The 25,154-nt window shown below is 37.4% G+C and overlaps 3 protein-coding genes across 3 annotated transcripts in view; 2 read left to right on the forward strand and 1 right to left on the reverse strand.

Moving 5' to 3' along the window:
* Window positions 1–6,389, reverse strand: part of kuz (zinc-dependent metalloprotease kuz) — a 63,537-nt gene extending 57,148 nt beyond the window's left edge. Inside the window, exon 1 of the mRNA XM_072303897.1 lies at window positions 6,006–6,389. Coding sequence (XP_072159998.1) covers window positions 6,006–6,066 — 61 coding nt within the window. The 5' untranslated portion in view covers window positions 6,067–6,389. The remainder of the gene's footprint in view (window positions 1–6,005) is intronic.
* Window positions 6,390–7,480: 1,091 nt separating this feature from the next.
* LOC109034715 (uncharacterized) lies at window positions 7,481–11,656 on the forward strand. Its single transcript, XM_019047999.2, has 3 exons — window positions 7,481–7,608; window positions 8,735–10,452; window positions 11,475–11,656. The coding sequence occupies exons 1-2, from the start codon at window positions 7,602–7,604 to the stop codon at window positions 10,384–10,386; spliced, it is 1,659 nt and encodes a 552-aa protein (XP_018903544.2). The 5' UTR covers window positions 7,481–7,601; the 3' UTR covers window positions 10,387–10,452; window positions 11,475–11,656.
* An 81-nt stretch (window positions 11,657–11,737) lies between these two features.
* On the forward strand, window positions 11,738–24,424 carry LOC109034714 (trehalase). The gene is made up of 9 exons (XM_019047997.2): window positions 11,738–12,253; window positions 13,657–13,873; window positions 15,200–15,640; window positions 17,944–18,068; window positions 19,059–19,195; window positions 20,088–20,254; window positions 20,814–21,015; window positions 22,821–23,017; window positions 24,043–24,424. Exons 1-9 carry the CDS (start codon window positions 12,117–12,119, stop codon window positions 24,187–24,189), a joined length of 1,770 nt encoding a protein of 589 aa, XP_018903542.2. The 5' UTR covers window positions 11,738–12,116; the 3' UTR covers window positions 24,190–24,424.
* Window positions 24,425–25,154: the final 730 nt, after the last annotated feature.

The following is a 25,154-nucleotide window of genomic DNA, read 5'->3' on the forward strand; positions in this document are numbered from 1 at the left end:
TTAAAAAAAAAAATTCCGGACCTTTTTGCGGAGTTTCACCACTTTTTAAGTACTTCTGGACCGCCCTTAAAAAATCAGTACAATTTCCGGACTTTCCCGAAATTCCGGACTTGTAGACACCCTGAGAGCACAATAAGCACACCCAGTTGAGCCAAAAATATTTATAAAATGATTTAAAAATGTTTTCGACAGTTCGTCAAAAAAATTCAAAAACATCGTCGTGAGGTTGCTATTGAGCTAAATTCAACTTAATTTGAGCAACTTTATGAAAACAAATGAAAAAATTGTGAAAAATATTGACAAATGATGAAATTATTATTAAAATTCAGGGGTGTAAACAGTACTAGATTGCTACAACTTAGTCTATTAAATGTAGTTAGTAGGACTTTCTAACGATTAAGTATAGGACATGCACAAACTGAATCATGGAAATACTGAGTGGCATTCCTACGATTGTATGGCTTGTGCGCACCTTGAATCAAATACTATTGAAGCCATAAAATAGTTTCAACAGAACAGGAAAATTCAACGTTTGATGGCAAAATTTCCAGGCTTCTCACAGTTGAGAATTTATTAAGTTTTTCGGATTTCCTCTGACAATCCGACGCACAGTGGTTCGAGTCAATCAGAGAGGTCGGACAGGATTTTTTTTTTACTAAAACTGCAAATTTAGATGTTTATTTCGTCAAATTTTAAATTTTGATGGTTGAGTATAAAAGAAAATTTTACGAGAAAACCAAAGGGACCATTTTCAGGATACTACAATTTTGTAAAAACGGAGTTATGAGCTTTTACAGTTTCCAAATTTTGTCCGACCTCTCCCATTGACTCGATCCACTGTGCGATGTTACTTAGACGAGCTACACTTTCTGCATCGCTTTCCCCCTTAGTCTACAAGAACCACCCGTTTAAGCCAATAGGATCATTCCATTTTCCCTATGTCTAACGCTTTGTCCATCAATTTCAATTACGAGCCTGCTGGACACGATGCTTTCGAGGAATCGCGGCGATGGCGAAATAGGAGTATTGTTGCCAGATATTGCTGAATCGTTGGTTTTAGTGCTGGCACTTTTCTCAGTTTAAACCCATGCGGGGTGTCTGCTAAAACAAGCTGGCCGAAAACCAGTACCCCAACAGTACTTTTTCAGTGCATCCCCAAGAAATTCAGTACCTCCTTAACAGGGAAATGGAGAATTTGCATGGGTGATTTCACGATAACAGGAATAGTTAAAATGTGAAATACCTTAGAAATAAAATTGCACCAATTTTAACAGGATTTCATTACCTCATTTTAAAGATATTAAACTTCCTTTTTCCAGCTTTGGCACGCTCTATTTTGATTCAGTGCAAAGTTAAAGTGATTGATAAACAAGCCATTGAATCAGGTATCCGCGCTTCCCGCGGGATTGCTGGAGGTCCACGCAAACATGGCGGCCCTGCCAGATTGTGTCGGTTACGTAACAGACACAGCGTAACCGACACTCAAAAATGTGAGATTAAAGATGATACAAAAGATGAAACTTGGCAATTCTTGAGTTATGAGGTGGAATTAATGCTGCCTTAAAAGTTTTCTAAACTTTGGAGACTTCCTTTTAGTTTAATACTATTAAATTCAGGTTTTTGCGTAGTGAGGAATTAGTGCTACACACGTAAAAATCACTGGTTTTCATGATAATTAAAGTTTTCATTGTAAAAAAAACTGACTTATCAGTAATGGTTTTGTCAAGAAGACTTCAGCGAACAATTTGATGGCAGTTTTGGAACTCCTGACTCCATCTGGCGAGATAAACACTGCACTTCATACAACTGCAAAAATTTGTTGCCAAATGTGGCGACACCTATTCTTATGACTTTTCTCGCTCAATAATAAACATTTCAGTTCAAACTGGCAATTTTCTTGAACACTAGAGTCTCTTTTCAGCAAATATTGCCAAAGAGTTCATTATCAGTACTGATTTGTTACCGCAAATTGCTCTTTTGCTTCAAAATCGGGGTTGGCGACGCGTAACCGACCGGACATTTTCGGCCTTTAGAGTCTCATATTATTAAATATAATAATAATTCATCATATTTTCTAGCATGGATAGGTTCAGGGACATCATTCCTATTGATTAATTAATTTAGTTTTCAATCGTTTTGCCCTATGTCGTTCATAACCTACGGCGACACGACTATTCCTATTATCGTGAAATCACCCGCATGCACATTTTTTATTGCTTCACCTGAAAGTGCTTAAAGAGCTTATTTCACAGTATTTTTTTAATTTTTTTTTCTGATATGGGAAATAGGTTCAACAATAGATTTAAAAGTGAGAAAATGCACCGCCTAGTGGGCGTCATCTCTCATGTAAACACACGTATTTTAGCAAATTAGCTCGTTTTGTCATATCTCCTCCAATAATTGTTCAATTCACGAACCAAGGGTAACCACGCGTTCAGTTCACTTCGTAGTTTCCAATTAAAAAACGAAATTCATTAAATTTCAGACGCCTGCAAATTCTCTATTCAGTACTTCTTCGAGTGCCTCCAATTCACGAAACTCAAAAAATTGCAAAAATTTTAATTTCTCGCTCAAATAGCGACAAAAATGACAAAAAAATTCCGGACCTACTTGCGGAATTTCCGCACTTCTTCCGTACTTCCCGACCGCCCTTAAAAAATCCATATTATTTCCGGAAATTCTGGACTTGCAGATACCCTGCCCGTGAAATAATATATCAAAATTTTAGTGCGAAATCTGGCAACCTTGAATGGGAATGGTTATTCGTCGTGCGTAGGTGTACGGCAAAAAGCTGGAAGCAGCGGCGACCCGAAAAAAGAGACAATGACCTAGCCACGGGACTCGGGAGGCCGAGGACTTTCCTCCCCCCCCCCCCCCCCCTGCGACGTACCCCCTAGTTCCGCCCCCCCTTCTCTCCCACTTACTGCCCGGCTCGTCAATTTCAATTTTCTCGGTCAGGGTTCGCCTCGATGGCGTGGCGCGCTTTGCGATATATCGATTGATCTGCCATTTAAACCTAAGGAAAAGGATCGATAAACAGGGTGTCCGCAACGAACACCTTGATAATCGATTCTTTACCATAGCTTCAAATGGGGAAATATCGATAATCAATGCCAATGGTTCGCCTTGGTCGGGCCGCGGAAGTCATGGCTCCCGTTTCCTAGAAGTGGATTGACGTGAAACTTTACGAAGAGCCGAGGAGTTGAAAAGTTACTGAACTCGAGGGAGGGGGGGGGGGGGGGAGGGAGGTGACCATCAGAAAAGCTGAAAATTAGGGGTGTAGAAAACCTACTCTCGTGGAATCGCAACACCGAAAAAAAGAATGCTGACTTAACATTCTGGAAGTAAAGAAGTGTGCGACAACTCACAAAACGCTGAGTTAACCGCCATGGCAGTTACTACAGCAATGTCAAGATGTAAAGCCAACTGCGGTGGCGGTTAACTCAGCGTTTTGTGAGATGTTGTACACTTTTTTACATCCAGAATGTTAAAGTCAGCACCTTTTTTTTCGGTGAAGGTTTTCATGACTTAATTCTTCAAAAACTCAATTCCAACATGGAAGAATATTTGAAGTTAGGTTCGGACCCAACACGCAACTATTTTAACTCCGTGGTGGGCCAGGTTGCATACACTCAAATTTGCAGGCGAAACATGAGATCTGCCCACGGCTTTCACGACAGGGTACGGGTGCAATCAGTATTTTCCTCGGGAATGGCGATTATTTCGGTCAACTATTTGGACGCACAGATTTGTGCCACTATGACGATAGCAACAAACTGAGATAGATGCTTTCCAAGCGACGAACTCAGCATTTGCATTATGCAATGAGCGTAAAACAGTGGGAAAATATGTGGCCATGGTTACATCTCTGATTTCGCCGTCAAAATCTAGGGTATGCAACCCGGCCCACCGCGGAGTTAAAATAGTTGCGTGCTATGTTCGAACCCAACTTCATAGGTCTTTCGATTGTTCTGGGCGTTCGCCGGGGTTGAAAGAACGTTCTACTATCTATCATATTAAAAAATATTCAGATTTTATCGAATTGCTTAGTACAAACATTCTTAGTTCATAATCCGAAACATCAAACTGCAGGGCCTATTGCAAATCGAGCTTAACTCCGAATTTCACGATTTAAAAAAGTCGTAAATCCCACCGTGCCGGCCTCTCACGTTAGAAAAGACTCTTAGATCTAGAGTCTAGTGGGCTGATTATTGAAATTGATGGACAAAGCTATAGACAAAGATAAAGAAGAAATCGGGAGTACAGAGCGATCCAATTGGTCGAAGTCAGTGGTTCCTATAGACTAAGGGAGAAAATGATGGACATACTATAGGGTCTTTCATGGGTTGCCGTTCGTTAGTCTATTACCTACCTTCTTTGTCCATTGCAACCCTCTGCTTCCACTTATTGGATCCTTCTAAGCTCCTCTTGTTGACTTTGTCTAAAGCTTAGTCTATCAATTTCAATAATCGACCCTAGACTTATAAGAAATTTGACGAGAAAAGATACTCTTGATTCAATCGGATTTTTGCTTAAGTGGATTTCCATCAGATGATAACAAAAATCTCGTTGAATTTGATTTAACCTGGTCAAATTTTTGTAGAGTCTGGATTAAGGACCCTAGAGAATTTTTTTCCCACTGCAGTGTAGCCGAATGAGTAGGGCTTGTTTGGTGCTTGCATGCCTACTTAGTAGCAATTTTTCAGGCTTCAAGTAGTTAAAAATTTGAAAAAAAGGGCTTCGGCGAGCACAAATTTGAGCTAAGAAATGTCACTAGGAGACAGTTCAAAATTAGGTACAGCGTTACTGGTGTGGTTCAAACAATGCTCACAACTTTAGCCTTAAGGTTATTAATCCATAGTAGGCTTATGCTGACTTTTGCAGGACTTTTATTGAAGTGTAAAGTCATTAAAGTATTTCCAGTGGAATTTCCGGGTAGAAATTACTTGATAATATTAAAATCGAGTCAGCATCGATGTCTAGTTGATGTCCAATTTTCATAGTTACCGTAGTAACCATGGTGGAGGAAATAGCGCAAAATCAGTCAGTAGGTACATACTTTATGCACAAATTCAGTTTCCAGACGAAATTGATCAAAAATATATTATTGAACGGTATCGCTGGATATTTACTTAAGTTGACTTTGACCAAACGGGCCAATCAAGCCCGTTTTCCCGCAATATTTAAGTGATGTTTAGGAGCTCTTTTATCTATATGGAACACATACAGCTGCAATGAACAGTGTTAATTTTTCTTCCCGGCCTATTGCCACAGTTTGGCCGTCAATGCGTCCCTGTGGAACACTTGGAAATACTTGGATTGATCTCCTACAGTGGTCACTGAGCCGCTACATGCAATCCTAACCTTAAGGTGAACTGCTTCAACCGCAGATGACCCAACTCACCACATTCCAAGGATAATAAAAAGCCTTTCATTTGATTGTTTACATCCCAAGAGGTTCCATCTTGCCCTTGCAAATCCTCTCTTATCAATGCAATCCAAAGGATCACATGCATCCCTGTAGGTACTTCAGTTCATTTTTCAAGATGTATTTGCAACAAACTCGCTGTCTGATGAAAATTGTCAGCATCAGCGCAAAATGGGATAGTGCAGAGCCAATCGCTCCGAGTGAGCAACCAAAGATAACAAGATGGTTATTTCTGATGCTGCACTCGTCTCCACAATAAGGTGGCATAAAATATGGTAACATACAATTCAATGATAAGGGTAAACGGACTTCCGCAAAATGAGAATGAGAGGAAACCCTCGCCTGATAAGTAGGTTCCGAATGTAGGTTAGGTGTTTACACCTATTCTAACGATCCACAACTAGGAATGAGGCACCCAAGGAAACACTGCAAATAGCAACATTTCGAAGTGAACCTGAGGACTGCAATCATGTAAACTCTGGGAACTGAGAGTAAACAATATTTGATACGAATATTGGCACAAAAATAAGGAAATAATAGGCTCTACAACATCAACAAAGGAAGTTTTGAGACTCACCACAATGAATGTAAGGTAGAAACAGGATCAAAAATAAAGAGACTCCATGAGCTGCTAGCATTGTCCGAGCGAAGAGGGCAATCACATCACTTTTTATTTGCACTCAAAATGAAAAACACAGACAAAAGCTGGCTCTGGCCAGCTTGGAAACACAACACTATGAACACTTCAAAGACAGCATCGCGGGAATTTCGGTGATTTAGGTGCGATTTCACTGGAAATGTGACATGAAAATGCCGAATAAGAGGCCACGAAAATAATTGAGTATTTCTTATTTAGTAAAAGCTACCACTAATAACTAATAAGTAGTAATTCCATTCTCGAAGTACGGTTCGCGATCTTCTCCTTTCCAATTTCGACCAATCACTATTCACTCGCGAAAAAATCCTTTCTTCGAGAGACCGATGCCCCATGCAACAAAAAACTGAATTTGTGCAATGTTGTCAAATCGTTTGGCTCGGAATGAATCTGCGCCAAGCGCCAAGTTCGATAGTCTTATCTGCGCGGGAGATTTGAATTTACGCAAGTCGACCATTCAAACAAAATTAACTTGCTTTTAAATCTTGAAGTTTTCGAAGTACAAACCGCTGTTAAAGTAGGGTTTGTTTTACAAATTTTATTCTTCAAAGTTTGTCGTGGTAAGTGCTGATACCTGATAGCTAACCCGCTACAAACTATTTCAGCGGTAACTTGACCCAGTTGTAAAGTTTTCAATCGCTCTAGCGCGTAAATTGATTTTTGTTAGATATGTATGTATCTCCGAGCCTGATGCTGGATTTTTTCCTCTTTCCTCAAAGCATTAAAGTTTCTGAAATATGATCTACAGTACATTGAAAGTAAGTAATACCACATTAAAGATTATATTTCAAGCGATTTTTTCAGTCAAAAAACTTCAGAACATCCCCTTTGCCTTCAGTGTGTGTGAACTTTATTTAGATGTTGATTAATTTACAGGTATGATATTTACATTTCAGTGAAGGATGAGAGACAACGGTTTGGCGCAGCCGTTGAAACACGTAAACCACTACTCTGCCAAAATTCTGGCCACGAATATGAACAGTCACTCCCAATCAGTTCAGAATAATATGCCGTTACAGCGGCATTTGATTCATATTAAAAATTTATAGACGTCAATAATTGTTTTAAAAAAAGCCACACAATATGAATAAACTATATACACTTCAGGCAATATAGAAAATTTTATAGTAAACCATTTTAAGATGAGTGCAACTCCAAATAGAGATTTTTAGAAATTTTTTTTAAAGATTTAGAGATAATTATTGATTATCGATCAGTATTCGGCAACATTGCGATAATCTAGGACAATGGTTCCATCGTGCGCTTGTAGAGGGCGCTTCCAAACCAATGTCTCCATGTCTCCCCTCTCCCTCTCCACTCGCCACCCCCAGAGACAGCCTCCCCACGCACTACCTCAACCTAACCTCAAACCTTATCTTATCACTTCACATTGTCACTCACAACACGCAACACGACCAGCGTTTTTAAAATTTTCCACTTTTATTTTGCGGTAAATAATAAGTTTGAAGTATCCAGAATCTAAACATATAAGTGAATAATTATACGTAGAAGTAGAAAATGTCAGGTGCGCATTTCTTATTATCGTATTTTCTAGTTTTTAGAATTCAAACTGTATTCAAGACTTTTACCGCTTGAAGTGTCATCAGACATTTCAAGTCCCTGTAAGTTACATGCCAAGCTACATGTCAGAATTTGTTATGCTTTTCTCTGAAGTAGAGTTACAATCCAGGATTTTGGTTCAACCAAAGTGACATATCAATGATGTAAGTTGGCGATCACATAACTCGTTTGCGGTGTCTGAAAATCTCCGCCTCTATGTTATTCTTTCAAAGGAGAACAAATCGACATCGTTCCCTGAAATTTATGCAGAATTTTCTTCGCACAGAGAAGAAAATTACGGCAGTTTAAAAAATTGCGCGTTGACTAGTTTTCCGTTTAAAAAATAAAATAAGACAGGAAAACTTCGGCGTCGCAAACCGAGTTATGTGATTGCTGATTTCCTCTGCCGATATTCAGTCCATCTCAAGTATAGGCTGTCTTTGCAGTGATCTGAAGTTTTAGGTTGGAGCTCGCAAACAGTGCGCGTTTGGATAGGCTAGCCCTGGTGGCAACGCTAAGAATCTGAATTTTGCATTTTTTTCCCATGTTCGTCTTTACTTTGCGGCACCCTTGACACCAACCATCAGGAGGTTGCGTGCTTAAGCTGCTGATCGTGACTGTGGGCAGCGGCGTTTGACCTCGAGGGGAGGGTGCCACAACTTCATTCATCAATCGAAATTACAAGTAAAATTTTACTTGGATAGAAGAAAAGCAGGAGGCAACACCCCTCAGCACAGTGTCCTCTGGGATGCTTACTATTTTGTCAGAAACAAAAACAACAGAGTTGTTTTTGTTATCGATTCGCCCGTGGGCTTAGTTGCAAGCAATCTGAGCTGCGTGTTCAATCGGCCTCCGGAGAGATAGCGAGTTAATATCGTGACGCCTTGCCAGCAGCGCTGGGTTCGGCAGCGGATTGTCCAGTAAATTTTGCAGAAAGTTGCTTCCTTATCGATTTCTCATCCCCATCTTAAGTCTTCCTTTCACAGTTCCAAACTACAGCGTAGAATTTTTTCAATTTTACTGCTATTTTACCCATGATGCATAGTCTCTTGAATCATTAGCCTCACTTATACCTCTCCTTTTGTTTGCAGATGATAACTCAACCATCATAATCATAACTCGGAAGAAGCTTCCTGGAAATGGAAGTGATGTAGATTCATCTGACGATATATTTCGTCTAACAAAGAAGAAAGCACAGACACCATCAATTTTGGAACCTATTGATGGCAAAACATCCAAAAAACGTCCACCAAGTCATTTCAGTTGTAATTTTTGTGAAGCTCATTTTAAAGACAAGAGGAGCTGTACTCGTCACGAACGTAATTTCCACAATGAAAATTCCAAATTTTTATGTGCTTACTGTGCAACTTCCTGCTCTTCCAAACAAGGTCTTGATCGTCATGAATACAAGTGCCAAGTGAGCGCTGGTGTAAGGACCCAATTTTTATGTGTATACTGTGCAGCTACCTTTTCTAACAAGTGGAGTTGTGACCGTCATGAAAACAGTTGCATTGCCAATCCCGGTAAAAACCTCAAAAAATTTATGTGTGCTTACTGTAATGCATCGTTCATCAGAAAAGAATCTGTAGCCAAGCATCTACAGATATGTACATCTATTACTTCAAAACCTCAGGAGAGAGGAGATAAAGTCCCTTGTTTAATAAAAGAGTGTGGTGAAAAGTTTCAACACAAAACCAAGTTGATCGAACATATGCGTTTAGCTCATCACGACGTAATCACCATCCAGCCCAAAATATCGAAAACTTTCCCATCGATAAAAGAGTTCAGCGCATGGAAGGAAGAAGAGGAAGAAAACACATTTTCCTATTTCACTGCTCGGCAAGGGCAAAAACCGAAGAGCGCTGTGAAATATTATTATTGTCAACATGATGGCTCTGAAAAAAATCATGCTGAGCGATTGTCAAGTCGACGCCGTAAGATAGGAAGAGTGAGAGTAGGAAATCAGTGCATGGCTTTTATGAGAGTCAAGGAGTTAGAGAACAAATCTGTTCATGTTGATTACCATCCAACCCATAGCCATGTTTGTAAGAAAGAAGATGTGTTACATCATCCTATACCTGCTGTCATGTCCAAATTCATCGATGATAAACTGGCAGATAATATACCACCAGACGTAGTCTACGAACTCACAAAAGAACGTTTTCTCTCCAATCATAACCCTGCTGTACCCACTAGAGCCGGTAATCTCAACAAGAAATTGATCAAGGAGCGAGGACGGAAAATGCTTAAGAAGCGTCAAGCACTTGAAATTAAGGCTGAAGATTTTCCTCCTAGTGACGAAAACTTTTATAATTTTGAAAGGGACATGATCAGTGAAAAATCTGAGGAACAGCGAATCTTCCTCCATGAGCCAAACTCTGTACCGGGTAATCACAAGAAGAAAGCTGTTTCAGATCAAGGACAGAGAAAGCGAATGAAACGGCAGCAAGACATGAATGATGTCAAAGCACTTGCTCCTGTCAACGAGAATTTTTACAACTTCCAGACAGATGATTTTATAGATAATGTTGCTGGTGAAATTTTGGTTAGTCACACCAGTAGTAGAGAGGGCACTTTCGAAGTAATAAAAAGCAAGTTATCTTGTCTTCAAGAGCTCTTAGGTACAGTTGACATTAGCTGTATACCTGAGCATACCCTTACCAATATGGATGCAGTATTATCAGATTTTATAAACCATTTGTCCGAAAATCAGCAGGAAAAATCTGAGAAATTAAAGGTTTGAGATCATCTGTACTGCTCCTCCAAAATCTATTTTTTTTTTATGAATAGCTTCAGTATAGATTCTCAGGTAAGGAGACCTCAACTTCGCTACAATTACGGATAGTGAATTTTTGAAAATTAATCAAAATCAGAGTATTGATTTGACTTCTTTAAAGAAATTAATGCAGTTTATTCATCCACATTAAAAATTTAATTTTTCTTAAAATTTATTTCTTCAATTTTTGTGTCTGAGATTATCAAAAATCCCTCAAATTAAATTACTGCAGTTGAAGCTTTCAAAATTAGGCAGAATTAAAAAAAAATTGGTTTGATTTCATTTGTCGGCAGAGAACATGAATTTCAATTATAAATTGGTCCCCTTAAAGTTTTGCCATTTTCCTGATTATTTGTGCCAATAAATCGATTTGAAATTTGCTAACTAAGTAGATATCTCTTTATCAGAAGAATCGCATTGATTTTTTGCAAAACCACATTTATGTGCAAAATTGAGGCATTTTATATGTTCGAAGCCAAAAGTAAATCATTACTTTGAAATTTCCGAGGGAAAACAGGTTTTTAAAATGAATAGGCCTGGAACTTTTTGTATTCCTGGCAGAGTCTTTCTGATGGTAAATAAAAAAAAAAAAAAAGTGAAGAAATTCCTAATTGAGTGTGCACAATTCTTGTCTTTTTTGTAGACAAAAGTTTAAATTATTTTCATATCATGAAAGAATTCCAACTTCAGCACCCTCTACAAATTCACAGTGTGCCAAATATCATTAGAAAACGATAAGTTGAATGTAAGTTGTCCTTTAAGCTTGTAATTTTGTGGTTTTGTAGATGTTGAATTGAATAATCCAGTACAGAAAACACCATCTTAATTTTCGTTAAATGGCATTTTTGAACCATCCCAATTTAATGTCTCTTGTTTAGACTGAGAGACGGTGGGGGAGGATTCTCAGACCCCCTCCAGAGGGGCCCTCAAATCCACGCTTGGAGAGAGTGCCCCCCCCCCCCCTCTGCAAAATTTGGAGCCAATCTGCCCCTTCCTGAAAGTACGCCTTTGAACAGAAGAAATGGACCTGATTCCTTACCTTTTGAAAATTCCAGGTGGTGATGTGCCCATCATTCCATCAGTGCAAAATGGTAAACAATGCTGGCTTTTAATACTTGACCAGGACTATCAGGTCACGGTGCATTGACCGTCTCCGAAGGATGAAATATGGGTCTTAGTCCACTTCCTCTAGATAAATGGTACCTATCAAAGTGCCCTGACAACCAAAACATGACAGGTACTTACCTTCTTTCGTCAATCTTATCTGTTCGTGTCCTTACAAGTTTGTAATTTTTAATCACCTTTTCCTTTCTTTCATTCTTTTCCAGTTTTTCATTTGCAAATTTTCTGCACTCTACCTTTCAGTAGTGAGGCTGTGACCTCGCACTCAACGTAGAATTTTTTAAATACCTGTGCCGTCCCCTGATGCTGTTAAGTTTCAACAATTTAACCGCCCCTAAGTTTTTCTGTTTAATTTTTCACACCTAAGTTTTTTTATCTGATTCCCTCTGACATTATTTAATCCTCATTTCAAAATTGAAAGATGGGTCAAATATTTTCTCAGAACCTATTGCCATTCTAATTTCTCTTAAAATATTATGTGTGATAATCTATTCTCTCCTGTTTGTAGCTCAAGTGCAATGCTCTTTTCCTAAATTTCTTGAACTAAGAATAATCAGTATCCAATAATATAAGAAATGATTTTTGAATCAAACCGAACCGCAAAAATGAATTTGTTTTCCTCAATTTTCTTTCTTTCAAACGTTTATAATTCGCTCAATGCTATGCAGTTGAAGGATATGTACTATACCAGCTATCTACCTTCATGCGACAGGTAAATGAAACTGTAGTACTGATTAGTGACCAACTCAAAGCAAATGCATGTGTGGAAAACAAAGTTTTACAAGATAGCGTAAATTCCCAAAAATTTAAAATATTGTTCTTGCAAGCTGTAGTTTACATTTTACATAATTTTTACTATGTAAAATTTAACAAGAAGTGTAATGTGCCCCTGAAAAAAAATATGAACCTGACTGTTCAGTAAAAAAAGGAGAGTGATCTAATTTTCATGATCTTATAAAGTCAAACTCCTTCTAAGATCAGGAGTTGTAGATTTCTACAGCATCAGTTCTTTGTTTAATGTTTTTTCTTTAAAAATATATTGGTAAATAAACCAAAGTTAAAGCTGATCAGTTGAGTAGCAGTATTTTTTCGAGCTCATTAAAAAAATTCCTGGAAATTCATTGGAGAAACATATTTTTCGCCCTGCGTAGCAAAGTTTCATGTATGAATTTTTATCGTACGTAGTATGAATGTTTTAACTTTACCCTGAATCTTCTCTTTTTGTTCTAGGATTTAATTCAAATTACAGGAAAACTAATACAGACCCTTAACTGTTGTATTTTCAAAATAATTTGAATTTTTTGTTGAGAAATATCAAGTTTGAAAGCTAAAAGCTTTTCATGAAAAAAAGCTCAACAGCCTCCTGTTGAGCTTTCTTTCACGACAAAATTCAACACTTGTGCCCAAGAAAGAATGAAGTAATAAAAAATAACAGTAGTGTAATTATTTTTATGGACAGTGAATGCAGGATGGTAACAATACTGCCGTGCTAAGGAAGAACGTGGTATGAACATTCGAGAGTTGCCAAATTTCCTTCGATAAAATGTCCATTTTTTAGGAAAGTTGTGAATATTTATCCTTAAAATTTTCAGGAACTTCAGGTGAAATTGCAAGAAAAATTATCTGAAAAATTGGAAAAAAAATATTCATAAGTTTACCCGGAAATTCGTTTTTTATCAAAGGAAATTTGGCAACGCCTGGAGGTTCATACAGTGTTTTTCCTTAGCATGGCAGAACAGTGCTTTTTCTCTGAGTAGAATTTACAATTGATTTTGTTTTTTTCTTCTTCAATACGCAAATTCCAAGATGCGCCACTGAAAAGTAGGAGGCAACTAGGCGAAGTCCTGAGAAATTCCTCTCAAGAAATTAGCTGATCAGGATTGAACTGGAAATCAAGGAATTTAGCATATCTTTTTGCTGACCCTCCAGAAATGCCTTTTTTTCTTTTATTGAGATATTTCATTCAAGATATTCCTTAAATCGAGGTATACCATTGTTCAAGATATTCCACTATTCAAGGTAGCAAGGGTATTACCAATCACATAAGTTTCAGGAACGGCTGTCATCTTTTTCAATTTTCTTTAAATTTTAATGCTGCTCTTTTTTTTTGTTCAGCAAAGTGTATTGTGACAGTGAGCTGTTACATGACGTGCAAATGGCGCGACTATACCCTGATTCCAAGGAATTTGTCGACAAGAAGATGAAATACAATGAATCTTACACGCTGGAAAAGTACGAAGAGCTCAAAATACAAAATGACAGGAAAACTCCGTCCAAGGAGCAGTTGCAAAAGTTTGTCTACGAACATTTTGAAGATGGCAACGAACTTGAGGTTTTTGTCTGATTTTACATTTTTCTTCATGAGGACTTTTCTTAGTAAAGGGTGTATATTTATAGGTCGCCTCATAGCACTCCCTTCGCGCTCTACGACTCCCAACCTCCACTGCTCTCTGTCGAACCACAAACCATGGGGCATTGAGCACCTTAACATTTCTGCTTCAATCCTCTCCCTCCAACCTCTCATTGGGCGCCCTCTGCGCCTTCTCCCAGGAGGAACCGAATCAAGGACCTCTTTCGGCAACCTGTCTTTTGCCATTCTCTGAACATGACCATACCAAATAAGTCATTTCGTCATAATGTCATGCATGATGGTCTGTTTGGCATCAATGATCTCCCGTACCGTCTCATTCCTGACGAGATCTTTTCTGGAAATACCAGCAGATCTATGCCAGAAATTCATCTCCATTGCCTCTAAAACCTCCCGGCTCCGCTGTTTCATCAGCCATACTTCACACTCAGGAGTAATAGGCACATAGGAAAAATGAATGCCGAGAAAAGACAGTTTAAAATTTTTTGGTTTTTGTCTGTGGTTATTGTAATATTAAATCAAATCAGAGAAATTGTTTTAACGCAGTGTAGAAGATGTCTTGTTAGAGTAGGAATGATTAATTTAACCAGGTCAGGTTTGCTTTGTTTATCTAAAATAAGAACATTGTTTCACGAAAAGTTTTCTCCCAGTTTCACGGAGAAACATTCCAATTGAATGGTGGACTTTCAATCAAAGTTTTCAAGGTTTGTAGCCATTTTAAATGTCAATACAGGAGAGGTGCCAAAATAGCCTGACCTCAAGCTCTGTGGATTACAGTAAAAGTTTGCGTTTCATTAAATTTTGAGAGGGTACGGAATCTTTTAGTTATAGCCTTAAGATAGGAGAACTGACTTTAAGGATTGTTGTGTAGCTGAAAAACGAGAGTTGATCTAGAGGCGGTAAGAAGAAAATGTTAGATGGAAAGAATTAGTTTTACCATTTTAGTCTTAGTCCTTACCCCTGCATTTTAGTCTTTGATGAGTTCACTCTTAGGACCTAAAAGTTAGTAGGAACATTCATAAGACATGATTGTTTGAGGCAGTGTTCCTGGGTGCGCTTTAAACGAAAGTCCATACGCTCTCGGGCCAGGCTCGTGCAAGCCCGCGTTGATACGTCACTTTGTGATGTCATATGTATGGACATTTTAAGATAGAGAAAGTGTCTCTGCATTTTCTTCGGTATGTATTCAGTCCGTCCTAATATAGGGAAAGTCCATGCGGTACAGTTATATCTGGATGCGTGGGATCACTGGTTTGAGACTCTCATTCAAAATTTTCCTCTTTGTTTCAGGTCTGGGTCCCGCCAGACTTTAAAGAACACATCAGCCTGGAGGAGCGAATCCAAGACACAGAATACAAGAAGTTTGCCAATGGTCTAAACCAAATATGGAAAATCCTTGCCCGGAAAGTCAAAGTGGAGGTGAAAGAAAAAAGTGATCAGTATTCCTTGCTTTACACTCCCAATGGGTTCTGCATCCCAGGGGGTCGATTCCGAGAGCTCTATTACTGGGACACGTACTGGATCGTCAATGGCCTCATCTTGAGTGACATGGTGGAAACGGCCCGCGGTGTGATTGAAAACATTGTCTATTTAGTCAACAAGTATGGAATAATGCCCAACGGAGCACGAGTCTACTACCAACGCCGTTCTCAGCCTCCGTTTCTCATCTTGATGTTCGAAAGCTACTACAAGGCAACGAGAGATTCAAAGTTTGTTGAAAAACATCTTAAGGTTTGTGATTATAGCAATACATGTTTTTGTCAAAGTATCGATGGCAAAAATGAGAAACCATGTATCTCTATCCCCAATGTAGTGGACTTCCTGCCATATTTCATGTTTTCTTTTGAAAACTAGGCAATTTAATTTCTTTGAAACTGCTTTGATTTTCAATCTCCCCGCAGAATAGTTTAGTTTTTTTTCTTCAAAAAATAATAAAATTTGAGTGGGAAATCTGATACATTGCAAGATGGATACGTAGTTTCTGATTTTGGCAATTTCTATTCGATTGGTCTTATTCCCAAATTGGAGGATATTATAAACTCAACTGATTTAATTTTATTGGTTATACTCCTTGTCATCAACCTAATGAACAAGGGGAAGGTGTCTGCACACTGCACAGATACTGACCTTAGTGTCTCAATCTTGCCAGGCTTGCCCATACACAGATGAAAGACCTTCTCTCTCCAAAATTGTCTTAAAAATCTGGATAGATTTCGCTTAAATCTATCAAGTGAGTATTATATCGCCGAAAATAGTCATACCTCATACAGGTAATAAAGCTCGGAAGTAGAAATGAGGTTGTGTAATCTCAGTCAGCTGTCCCTATACGGTGGCTGTGATGCCACTTAGCATCACAATGTCCTTCGAGAAAAACAAACTTCAGTTTCTGTAAAGAAAAGGTTGCATCCATCCCCCCTTCTCCTTCATTTTTCTGTTCCTCATCTGTTTGGTTCAGTGTTGAGGAAAAAGGAATGGGCGGCTAGACAGGACAGGATCTAAAGTCAAAAGAAATGCCATATGTTTCCTCTTCAAAATCTTACATAGAAAACTAATCACACAGCGGGAAGTTCAGAAACCAACACCTGAACTAGATATTAACAAGTATTTTTAAAACACATCAAAAGATAGTTAGATCAAATAAATGACATCATTTGTATTTTTGCCTGTAACCAATCATAATTTTATGGAGTTGTTCAGGAGTTGATTTCCTGACTTCCTGTTGTGTGATTCGTTTTCTTCGTGAAATTTTGAAGAGGAAACGTGTTACGTAGTACTATTAGTCATACCTTGTCCAATACTGCCATGCTAAGGAAAAATGCCGTATGAACATTTGAGAGTTGCCAAATTTCCACTGATAAAACGTTTATTCAGGAAGGAAGTTACGCATATTTTTCCTTGATATTGTCAGATATTTTAGATCAAAAAACTATATTGTCTGAATAATTAGAGGAAAAATACAACTTTACCAGTGAATCAGTATTTTATTTAAGGCAATTTGGCAACAACCGGAGGTTCATACAGCGTTTTTCCACAGCACGGCAGAATAACTCATTGCTACTGTGCCTTTTAACTCTCTAAAAATGGTGTGAGGCAGGATTTTCAAGTATGAAAAAAAGAAACTAACATTCTCATTCACTGCTTAAGCAGAAGAATTGTGATGGAGTGTTTGTTCATGGTACAGTGATTAATGGGTAGTGACCTATTTTTACGTGCTAACAGTAATTTTATCTATTTTGACACCTGAGCGGTTGTCACCAACAGCTCTTGTGTGAGAAAAGGGGGGAAGTTGTAGCTGCATGAGGAAAGAACTCGCTGATATGCCTGACACTTTTGATTGATTGTATGCCCCCTGATAATTAGCATTCTAGCGTAGCGCCTCCTATACTGCCGTGCTGAGGAAGAACGCTGTATGAGCCATCAGGCGTTGCTAAATTTTCTTTGTTAAATATTTTAATATAGAGAAAATTTGTAAATATTTTTCTTCCAATTTGTCAGATAATTTTGTTCTCAATTTGACCTCAAGTTCCTGCAAATCTCAAGGAAAAATATACGTAACTTTCCTCCAAAATAGGGAAATTTGGCACCTCTTGAACGTTCATACTGCGTTTTTCCTTAGCACGGCAGTATACCATTGATGTACTTTTCAGAGTGTATAGAAGGTATACCTTCTATACTCTCTGGTACTTTTTTGCTTCGGATTAGTGGATAAGAAGCTTCTATTTTTTAAGGGGGGGGGGGGGGGGCGCAGTTGTTATGCAGTAACATGTTAATTTCTAAGTTATTTTCTCATCATGCTGCGAAAGAAAGCTTAAGCGATGTTCTGCTCTGTCATAAGTTACTTTAAGTTGACAGAATAGCTAAAATCGGAAAAACGCTCTCAGTTTACCAGTTCAAATATCCATCAATTTGATGGATACCTTCTCAAGCTATAGAACTTGCTTTGAAATATGTTTTTCTGTCACTTTAAGTTGTTTCTGCCATTTCATTTTTTGTCAACCTGTAATTTAACTCTTGAGTTCTTTTTTTATTTGCAGACTTTGACTAGTGAGTTTGAATGGTGGCAAAACAACAGGAAAGTGAAGTTTGTCAAGGATAACAAGAGATACGAAATGTATCGATATTTTGCTCCATCCAATGGACCAAGACCTGAATCTTACAGGTATGCTTATGAAATTTTGGCAAGGCATCAATCTTCTCTGTGAAATATATTGATAAAACTTTATTACCATTAAAAGATGACAAATTAAAATACCTCATTACCTTAAAATATCTGAATTTAGAAGTATAGATAAAACAGGTGGGGAATGATTACAAATTGGAGTTAATTTATCATGTTGTCAAAAGTGAGACCTTGAATGGAGCTGTTGTACGATCTTGAAATTATGTATTTCCAGAGTAACTTTTAGCAAATGAAGCAAAAACTGAAATGAAGACTCTGAAAGTTGTAGTTATCGAAAGAATGCTTCTCATTGGCCTGAAGCTTATCACATCATATGAAGCAACGATCCATGGTTTCAACCGCTGAGAATCAAAGGCATCATGGATGCTTTACAGATCAAACAGATTCAACAGATTAATCGTTGAATCAGAACCTACCAAATTAAACTTCTGAGTATCATTCCAATAAAATCCATGTCTTTGTAATTGATTAATTGGTTTTAAAAAATTTTCACCGCTAGCCTCTTAATAGAAAATTATAAATGTCTCTGTAACTTGTATAGGCATTTTCAAATTTTCACCTCATTGCGCAGAAATTAAAGTCATTCCTACCTGAATCATGTCGTGCAAAAACCGTTATTGTCCATTTTTCCAGTCTTGAGTTTCCTTGGGTTGATAATACTTTTCAGAGTTAGGTGTAACCATGAAAGTAGATAGTGTTAATACTCGTTTTAGGGTTGTCTGAATCCCATAACGAGTGCTTACACCACTTTCGTGATTGTATCAACTCTTGAAAAGTATGATTGATACAAGAAAACTTAAAACCTGGAAAAATAGACCGCAGCGGTTTTTGCACGACATGATAGAATCAAACCTTTAAAAAATTTAATGCAGTGGAAATTGCATAAAATATTTGGAATTTATGAAATTTAAAAATTAAGTGCTCTTAAATTTAAATATTTGAATGTTATAGTCAATGTTTAAATTTTAGGGAAGATTACGAATTGGCTGAATCAATTGATACTGAAATTGAGCGGGAGCGATGGTATGGCAGGATGAAGTCTGGCGCAGAGAGTGGTTGGGACTTCTCATCAAGGTGGTTCATCAATAAAAATGGTGGATACAATGGTAATTACTGAATAGCTATGATACAAAATATATTTCTATGACCAAAGTTTGAGACTGTTATTCTCGATTTGCAACGTTGTAGACTTCGTCTCATGCTTTATTTTTTCTTTGGGGAACTGAAACTAGTCACCATAATTTCCTGAAAACTTCCCTGATTTTTCTTCTCTGCGAGTAGAATATTTTGTATAAACTTAAAGTTATAATGTTGGCTTGTTTCTCGGCGAAAAAATAAAATGAGAGTGGATATTTTGAAACATTGCAATGAAAGTAAGTAAGGTATGCGTATGAAAGATATCGACGGTGAAACTACCAAACCACGTATCTCGTTTGCGGTGTTTAAAAATCTACGCTCACATTTTATTTTTTTGAAGTAGACCAAATCAATATCATTCCTTGAAATTTTCACGGAATTTTCTCCGCACAAAGAGAAAAAATCACAGAAATTTTCAAGACTGGATGTTAAGTAGTTTTTCATTTAAAAAATAAAGTATGACAGGAAGTCTGCGACGTCGCAAACCGAGATACGTGGTTTGGTAGTTTCACCGTCGATATGTGGTTTTTAAATTAAATCATCAACATATTGTGTATTATTGGAAATGCCAGATCAACATCGGCAATCCAAATCCGTCTTCTCCGCAAAAATAATTATTCCAAGCTTTGAATGCACAGCTATGCATGTATCTTCAACATTTACAATCAGTGCTGTACACTTTATAGAGAAATAGTTATTTTGGAATATCATTGAAATTTAATCAAAAGTATACATTCCAATGAGACTGCTTTTTTAAAATTTCCAGTAAACATTAAAATATTCTGCTCCTCGTTAATATTAGTAGTGTTGTTGACTTTTAAACTACATCTGCAAGAAACTAATATTCATTTGCATACCTAGGTACTCTTCTGGATGTGAATACACCAAGCCTGGTTGTGACGGACCTCAATGCAGTCATGCACAAGAACGCCGTTTTCCTCAGCGAGTGGTGGGGCAAAATGGGCGATAAATATCGGTCTAAGCTTTACAAAGAAGTCGCCGATAAGCAGTTAGCCTCAATTGAAGAGGTAAGAATATCATCTGAAAATTTACGGTTTTTTTTGTGTTTTGAAAATAATCTAAAGTCCAGAGCAGTTGGAACATTAACCAACTGTCATTTTTTAAACATTATCTTTTAATATTTGTGGGTATTAGAAGTTATTTTTACTTTTTGCCTTTTAAAAAGCTTTAAAAGTATTTACAGTTGCTTGTTTATCCACCAGTAATCTGTTGTGCTGCCAATTTTGTACTCTAATTCACAAATGTTGTGTTACAATGCACTTCCTTTAAAGGATTTAAAAATTGATGATAACACAGAATTGCAAAAATTCTCAAAATTGATCACTGAAATCCTAGTGGAGAAAGAATTATACGCAGTTAGAGAACTGGTGTAGACGTTTATTCAATCTAATTCACTTGAAGAATTGTCTAATTTAACTATTATGCATTTTTCTGATTTTGAATGTTAGTATTAAGTTTAATCTATGTTGACCCGTTCATTTGCCTTTTTGTGCATTTTTAACGAATAAAGTGATTTCTATTCTATTCTATTCTATTCTAAATTAAAATGAAAAATTTATTTCGAAGGTTCTTTGGAATGAGCAACGTGGATGTTGGTTTGATTACGACTTGAAGAGCCAGAAACCCCGGGATCAATTTTACCCGTCTAATTTTGCACCGCTTTGGACCGGCAGCTACACAAAGCCAAAGATCCAGGTTGCTACTAGAATCATCGAATACGTAAAGCAAGAGGAGATGATCACTAATGAACTCACAGCTCGATACCATGGTAAGTCCAAAGGAGGATCTTTTACCGATCAGTTGTCTTCAAATAATTTTCTTGGGGACAAAGAAATTACCAAGTATAATTATTTATTTTAAATACATATGTGCATAGTTTTATTGTGCTCCTAGCAATTTTCGCAAAATTCATGTCCACCTCAATGGAACCACTTTTACCAGCAAATTTTATTTCAAAGAGCATGAAGGACTCTAAAGCAGGGTAAGAATTGGACGTATTTCTACCAAACAGACCTATGTGGAGGTGAGAAATATGGGGTGTGCTCGTCGAAGCTGCATAAGAAGCAATGTAAAAGAGGGCGTGATTCCTTTTGAAGAATTGGAAAAGCGGGATATTGCATTCTATCAAACAGACCTATGTGCAACTGAATGCGGAACTCATGAGCCGCGGGCATGGCAAGAGAGCCTTGTGGACAGGGCTCATGAGTTAAAGACTCCCTCCAACGACCTGTTCGTTGTGCCGGCGCTCGATCGTTGCCGCTGACGTCACTGGCGCTTTAATATTCTTATTCACTCTTACGCAAAGAGAACTAACGAGCACACCCCACATTTCTCACCTCCACATAGGTCTGTTTGGTAGAAATACGTCCAATTAGATGTATGGAAGACATGTTTCTACATCAATATTTCATGCCAACACTGCTGTCCCAGCAAAGAGAGCTGCAACACATAAATTTTCGAAACCTTCAAAATTTGTCTTATCTCTCGTTAGATAAAATCAATGAAATGACTGAAACAGCACAAATGGCTTTATATGTATGTATGTAAACGAGACAAGTGAGGAAGCTGGAAGTGCGCAAAAATTGATGTTGTTTCAGACAAAACAGCCGTATGAGGCATTATTTTGCCAGAGAGCCCATGAGAGCCAATGAGAGCACTACTTCTAAGTAAAATGCCGCCCTTTTCTAACTATTTCTAACCTAAAAATTCTTCCTCTTCTTCTTCTGTTGGTTTACTGGCTTATATTCCTAATGTGGAACCTATAGCCAAACCTGAAAATTTGTTTGTTGTGTGTCTAAAACGCAGCCATAAAAGCATGCAAATGATAGCACTTACGGCTGATTTGCCTAACGTGAAAATTAAAAATACCCTTTTTATATAATTGAATGAATTAAAATCGAATCATCCAAATGATTCTGAGAGTCTTTTGGCTGATCGGTGGCAATTTGACAAGGAACAGAAGTTTCTTTCAGTAAAAGTTTTCTCTCAGATGCCATCGAGCCTATTTTTTCAAAACTTCGGGCTTGCACTTATGGTTCTCTTTGCTCTCATGGCAGAACACAGTGCTTACATAGAAATCTTTTAAAATCAAGTCATCAGTGAAGAATTAACGTTCATAGTTTATATTGTAAATACATAGAAAATTCAAATTTTCCCAATTTGCATATTTCAAAAATGGAGAATTCGCACACAAAAATTTTATTGCTTCATCTGAGAGTGCCTGATGAGCTGAGTTTGCAGTATTTTTCATAAGTTTTTTCTGACATGGGAAATCGGAGAAAAATAGATTTAAAAGTGAGAAAATGTGCCGCCTTATGACGTCATCTGGCGGCATTTTCCATTGAAACACATGTTTTTTAGCAGACCAGGTTATTTTGTCATATTTTCTCCAATAATTGTTCAACTTAGAGACCAAGGATATTTTCTTACTCAGTTTTCCTAGCAGTATCATTTTAAAGATGAAATTAACAAAATTTAAGACACCTGCATATTCTCTATTGATCTTGTCCAATGGATTCTGAGCGCTTTCCCTTCCTGATGAATCCTCTAATTTACATCATTTGTATGTTACAGGGCAACCGTGTTCTAAGTTTGAATCAGGACAGCAGTGGGATCAACCTAACGCTTGGCCCCCAGTCCAAGTGTTTTTGATTCAAGGTCTGGACCGGACGGGTGTTCCTCAGGCGCAAGAAGTTGCCTACAGTTTTGCTCAGAACTGGGTTCACACCAACTATCTAGGTTACAAGAAGGCAGGCTTTATGTTTGAAAAGGTATATAGTCTATTTACATCCCTTTTTCAATCGAAGATGCTTTATATTTTTGAACTTTAGTTGAGCAGACTCTAACATTTGTAATATTGAAACACGTTTCAAAACAATGAAGAATTTGCATACGAATTTGTTATTGCTTCATCTGGAAAAGCTTAAAGAGCTGATTTCACAGTATTTTTTATGATTTTTTTCTGATATAGGGAACAGTATTTTAAAGTGGGAAAATACACCGCCCAGTGACATCATCTGGCAGCATTTTCCGTTTAAACACACATATTTTAGCAGATTAGATAATTTTGTCATATCTTCCCCATTAATTGCTCAATTCATGAACCAAGAGTATTCTCGTGTTCAGTTCACTCTCAATCAGTAGTTTCCAATTAATTACGAAATTCATCAAATTTCAGACACCTGCAAATGCTCATTCTCCTGGGATATTGGTTTGATGTAATCATATAACAGAGAGGGTGATGAGACTGTCAAATCCTTTTCCATCATTTAGATTTAGAAAAATGACCACCTATAGGGTGAATAACTTTTAAGAAATCAGGGACTCCGGGGAAAAGTTTAGAAATATTACCCATGAATAAAATTTTGCCCTGAATTGTGGGAATTTCTTCCTGCCAAAATAAGTTCGTAATTTGCCCATCTTCCGGAAAATTTTCAAGAACTTTGCATAAAAAATTTCTCACGAAAAGCTTTTCCTGCTCAATAGCAATACTTAGATTGTTCTTACAATTCTATTTTGTTCTGAAAGCTTCTTGAGTCTCTTTCTGCTTTCTTCACCTTTAATTATCTCAAAGATCCCCCTCATATTCTATGTTATTCTACAACATGAAGTAGGATCGATGGATTTTTAACATTGCAACGAAGAATTAATGTTTCTCTCAATGATAAATATAAAAGAGCGCACACAAATTTCAAAGATGACTACCGACAAACAATATTTTCAAACTAAACCTGAGTAACTCAAAATGTCTTTATTGCTGATTGCAAAATTCTTATTCGACATATTTTGATTCCAGTATCATATTCGGCTAGCAGGAGAAACAGGAGGAGGCGGAGAGTACGAACCTCAAACTGGATTCGGTTGGACCAACGGTGTTGTTTTTGAAATGCTAGATAGGTACTCCGATAGCTTGACAGCCAATTACAAGTTTGAAGTGCAATAGAAAGCTAAACAACTTTCTTGATGGATTTAATCAAGTCGAAGTTTTGAACTAAATTTGATGATGGTGAAAGCACAATGGCTTCGTTTTAACTAGATTGACCAAGTTTTGCATTTAAAAACAGAAATTTTGTTAGCAAACGGCCAGAATCGTATTTGTTGTACATGGAGTGGTTTTGTATCAACGGAAAGAATGTCTGATAATGAATTCAATTTTCAATAAATCTGAGACTGATTAATCTTTCAAACTTATGATTTTTCTTTCTTTAATAATAAGCACCCCTATATTAATCATTTTTCAAATGCTATTTTTGACCAAACCTGGGAAAAGAGACCTTAGTCATCCTCTAGGAGAAAACATTCCTTGACTTTTTACAAATGCACGAAGGAAGTAAATCCACTCGGACGAATTTATGCTAAAAAGAAACTATTTGTGTAAGGTTCTTATGCTGAAGAGTTACTTTTAGCATGAAAGCTTCCAAATCAATGGCCAAGGAACAAACCCGCCTATCTGCAAACTGACAATTTCGCAGGTTGAAGAGAAAACTTTGCCATATTTGTAATTTTGAGGTTGCATATGCAATTTTTTTATACATTACAGCGTTCTCATGCAGAATTGGAAAAACTGAAAACATCAGCTTGCGTATTTTATACTGATTTGCAAAGTTGCGAATTCAATATCGCCAAAATTGTCAGTTAGGTAGTATTGGTTGTTGGTATTCGATATAGACTAATAATTCATCTATAAAATAGACCTACTCGTCAGCTTTGTCGAAATTGGTCCTTTTATCAGAGTCTAGACTCAAAAACATTTGATAGGGTCAGCCTTAAGTAGAAAAGTTATCAGTTCTAGGGATGGTGCGTGGCTGTGAAGTGAAGGCATCAAGTTAATTGTTCCACAAAAATGCAGGAACACAGATTATGGATGCTCTTTCCCAGAGACAAGAGACCCTCCACTAGTATCTTGGC

This window comes from Bemisia tabaci, chromosome 9 (genome assembly GCF_918797505.1).
Source record: "Bemisia tabaci chromosome 9, PGI_BMITA_v3".
Lineage (NCBI taxonomy): Eukaryota > Metazoa > Arthropoda > Insecta > Hemiptera > Aleyrodidae > Bemisia > Bemisia tabaci.